Raw genomic sequence first — 3,766 nt, forward strand, 5'->3', positions numbered from 1 at the left:
TGGGTCTGCGGGTGGGGAGCCGGAGGCGGGGCCCTGCGGGGACCTGGGTGCCGCGCTCCCTACCTCGCACGTAGAGGTTGGCGGGCGAGGAGTAGCGCACGCCCGCGCTGTTGGTGGCCACGCACTCGTACTTGCCCTGGTCGGTCTCCTCGCTGCTCTCGATCTGCAAGGCCCCTGCAGGGAGAGGGACAACTGGCCACTGAGGGGGGCCGGCCGCGCTGGGAGGCCATCCTGAGTCCCGGCCGGCCTGTCTCTGGCGCTGGCCTAGCTGGACAGGGTGACGACACAAGGCAGGCCTGAAGGCCCGCCGGACCCCACCCGGCCGGACCCCACCGGGCCTCGCCCTTGCTGGGCTGGCTGGACACCCCAGGGTGCTCGGCAAATCTCCGCTCTTGCTGAAAAGGAGCTGCCCACGGGGCCACGCTGCCAGGCCCAGCCCCCAGACGGGCAGTAGGCGGCCATGTTGCTGGGGTGGATGTGAGAAAGTACCGCGTGATGCTCTCAGGGAAACGGGTGGGGCTGGCCCTCAGCCCCTCGCCACCCAGTCCCAGGTCTCAGGGCCAACAGAGGCCAACGGCGAACCCGGGAGGCCGGAGCCGCTCGACAGTGCCCACGAGGCCAACCCGCGGGTCCGCGTCCCCCAGTGCGTGTGGAATCGGGGTCTCCACACCCGGGCGCCTGTGAGCACGCGGAGGCAGTGTCACCTCACGATGGCTGAGGTAAAGCCACCAGGACAGGGCGCACCAAGCATGCTTGGCCTCAGAGTCTGGACCAGAGCCACTGTCTGGACACTGCACAGGGGCCAGGCCTCCCGGCACCCAAGTCCTCCAAATGAGCGACTGGACACGCGGACCCATGGACACGCGGACACCACGGACACCCATGGACACTTGGGTCCCGGCGCCCCTTCGGTGTGTCTGACACTGTGGGCCCAGCCCCGAGGCCCGGTCACGCGGGGCTGCAGAGGTCGACCGACAGAGGCCGCTACCCTCACAGCTGACCTGGGGTTGGGTGGCCCAGTGAGGCCAGAACCACAGGCCCAGACCTGGGCATGGGCTGGTCGTGAGCGGACAGAGACGCCTGAGATGGCAGGCACTGAGGCCAGGTCTCGGTGCCCAGCGGCACGTGCCGTCCCCTCGCTATGTTGGAGGTCACAGGCCCTGACGAGACTCCACTTCTACCCACGTTTTAAGGAGTCGCTGAAGTCACAGACTAAGTCGGTGATCGGAGTTAGTGAACAAGAGGCCGAGACCCCCCAGGGCTGGGGGAGCCTGAGACGGGAACGTGTCCCCATGTCACAGCGAGGCCGTGTGTCCGGAGCCCAGGCCTTCACAGGACACACGCTCACCAACACCCCAAGAGACACGGGGGTCCACGGGCCTCCGTTTGGTAAGAACTAAACTCCGTGAAGGTACATTAGGGCGTATGGGTCACAGCCTGGACCCAAGGGCCCGCTGGCCGTGAGTTAAGGTCCTGCAGTGTTAGAGCTGTGAGCTTCATCAGAACCCATGGCACCAGGAGTCCCAAACCAGAGCTGTTTACGGTTGTCCTAAGAAGTGGCATGGACCCCAGACAGGGAGGTCCTCTTTGGGGGCAGCAGATAGAGGCTCTGCCCCTACAGAACAAATACCTATGTTCTTCCCCGACCTCAGACTCTGGGGTAATGGGCAGTGGAGATCACTGTGAGGCCCAGAGAGGGCAGGGAGCCTGCCCTGGGTCACACGGCATTCTTCCTAGGCTTCCACCCAGGCCTACGGAGTCACCTCTGAGGCAGTGCTGAGGGAGGGCCCAGAGTCCATCTTGGCCTTTGACAGTGCCTGCCTCGGCTCCCTCAGGCTGGACACCCCAGATGGTCACATCCAGAGGCTGCTCTGCAGCTGACCTCAGAGGCAGAACGGAGGCTGCAGAGGGGCTTTGCCAGGGCCCTGGGTGGCGAGGAGGTGCCGCCCCTCCCCCCAGCAGGTGGCCACCCACTTGCACACTCGCCCGGCCACAGACAGACACAGAGACAGGAGGACACTGCAGGGTGGTGGGAGTGGGGACCTGGGGGGCCCCGGAACCTGGGCAGGGTGGCGGGAGCGGGCCTCTTACCTCGGATCGGAGTGCTCTCTGCAAGGGAAGAGAGACCAGGCAAATGTCAGGAGGGGCCAGGGGCCGGGGGAGGCCGGCCAGCCGGGGCCTGGAGACCCAGGAGGCCTGGCTGCAGGACAGGTGGGCAGGGGAGTGGCCTGCCCTGGGGGAGGGAGGAGGCCCCGACCCCCTTCTCTCCTTCTGGGGCCCAGCAAGGGGCTGCTTCAAGTCCTGAGTCTGGACGGGGAGGGACGGGGAGGGGAGCAAGGGGTCTCGGGTCTTGTTAGAGACGGGGACAGCAGGGGTTAGTGCCCCGGGGCTGGGTGTGGAAGCAGCTCAGGGAGGTCACAGACAGGTAGGAGGGCGGGAGGAGCCGGGACGGGGGGACAGGGCCTGTCCAGCTCCCAGAGGAAAAGAGGAAAGGGCGGGCCGCAGAGGGGACACCTGGGGACCCAGATTGGACCTCACAGTTCTGCTCTTCTTCCCTGGGTAGCCCAGCCCCCTGTGACAACAGCAGGCCACAGGAGACAACCGGGCCCAGAAGGCCTCAGACCAAGACAGAGCGGCCGTCCTGAGCAGCTGGACGGGCACCCGAGAGCAGCTCTCCCCTGGCCTGGGTCATGGTACAGCGGCCAGGGCCGGGCCAGCGGGGAGCCGGGGAACCTCAGGCCCCCTGAGGCAGAGGAGGTGACCGGCTGGGGGCCCACCTTCTCTTCTGGGAGCGCCAGCCCTCTAGGGCCGCTCTCCGCATTCCCGAGGAGGCCAAGGGGGACTCCCGGAGGCCAGGCCACGGGAGTTGGAGGGGACCCACGGGCTCCTGCTTCACGGTCTCACTGCACTCGGGTGACCATGGTAGGAACCGGGCTAGAGAACCCGGCCCCCGCGATGGCCAAGCTGTCATGGCCAGCACCTGAGTAGAAAGGGCAGGTCTCTCAGCAATCCCCGGGGGCCTGCTCCCCTCGCGGGGAAGACGGAGGCGGACCTCCGCTGTCCCGGGTCGGCCACTCTCACCTCAGTGACAATGAGCCCAGAGTGCTCAGCTGGGGCTGGGAGAGGAGGGTGACGAAGACCTGAGCCGGCCCGGCTGGGAAAGGTCAGCCCAGCCCCAGGCCTGCCATCAAGGGCTTTCCATTGGGACCCGTAGGGCAGCGGGGCCGGAGACCCCAGGGCCCGCTGCCCGCTCTGAGGCTGCGGCCCGGCCCTCCTTTTCCTCTTTTCCTCCGGGGCCGGTCTCTGTGGCCCTGGCACCGGCTGGGAGGGGTGGCCGTGGGAGTCGGGTTAGTGAACATGCCACACACGTGGGTCGGTTACTGTCACGGTGGCTGTTAGTCTGGGAGGGTGGGGACCAGAGGCGTTAGTTGCTGGCGGGGTCAGACTTACCAAAGGTCTCTGAACGTTAGGGGACAAGAGAAGAGAAGAGACCGTTAAGGGTGCTGCCGGCCCAGGAGGCCGGGGGGTCAGGGTGACAGCCCTGGTCACGGCTGACGCGCAGCCTGCGTCTGTGGGGCGGAGAACGTGCTGGGCACCCCTGGACGGGGTGGGCACCTCTCACGGGGAAACTGAGACTGGGGAGGGCGACGTGGAGCCGACCCCGAGCTGGCCCCTGCCCGCCGGTGCTAGGCTGAGCTGCAGGGCGGGCGCGGGCACAGGGACCCGCAGGAGCCCCGGGCTCTCCGCCCCTGGAACGCCAGCCTCG

The 3,766-nt window shown here is 67.3% G+C and overlaps 1 protein-coding gene across 1 annotated transcript in view; it reads right to left on the bottom strand.

Moving 5' to 3' along the window:
- Nucleotides 1–3,766, bottom strand: part of Ptprs (protein tyrosine phosphatase receptor type S) — a 51,909-nt gene that overhangs the window by 40,208 nt on the left and 7,935 nt on the right. Inside the window, 2 exon segments of the mRNA XM_048810955.1 lie at nt 64–174; nt 2,092–2,109. Of these exon segments, the coding sequence (XP_048666912.1) occupies nt 64–174; nt 2,092–2,109 (129 nt within the window).

The sequence above is a fragment of the Marmota marmota genome, unplaced genomic scaffold (assembly GCF_001458135.2).
Source record: "Marmota marmota marmota unplaced genomic scaffold, marMar, whole genome shotgun sequence".
Classification (NCBI taxonomy): domain Eukaryota; kingdom Metazoa; phylum Chordata; class Mammalia; order Rodentia; family Sciuridae; genus Marmota; species Marmota marmota.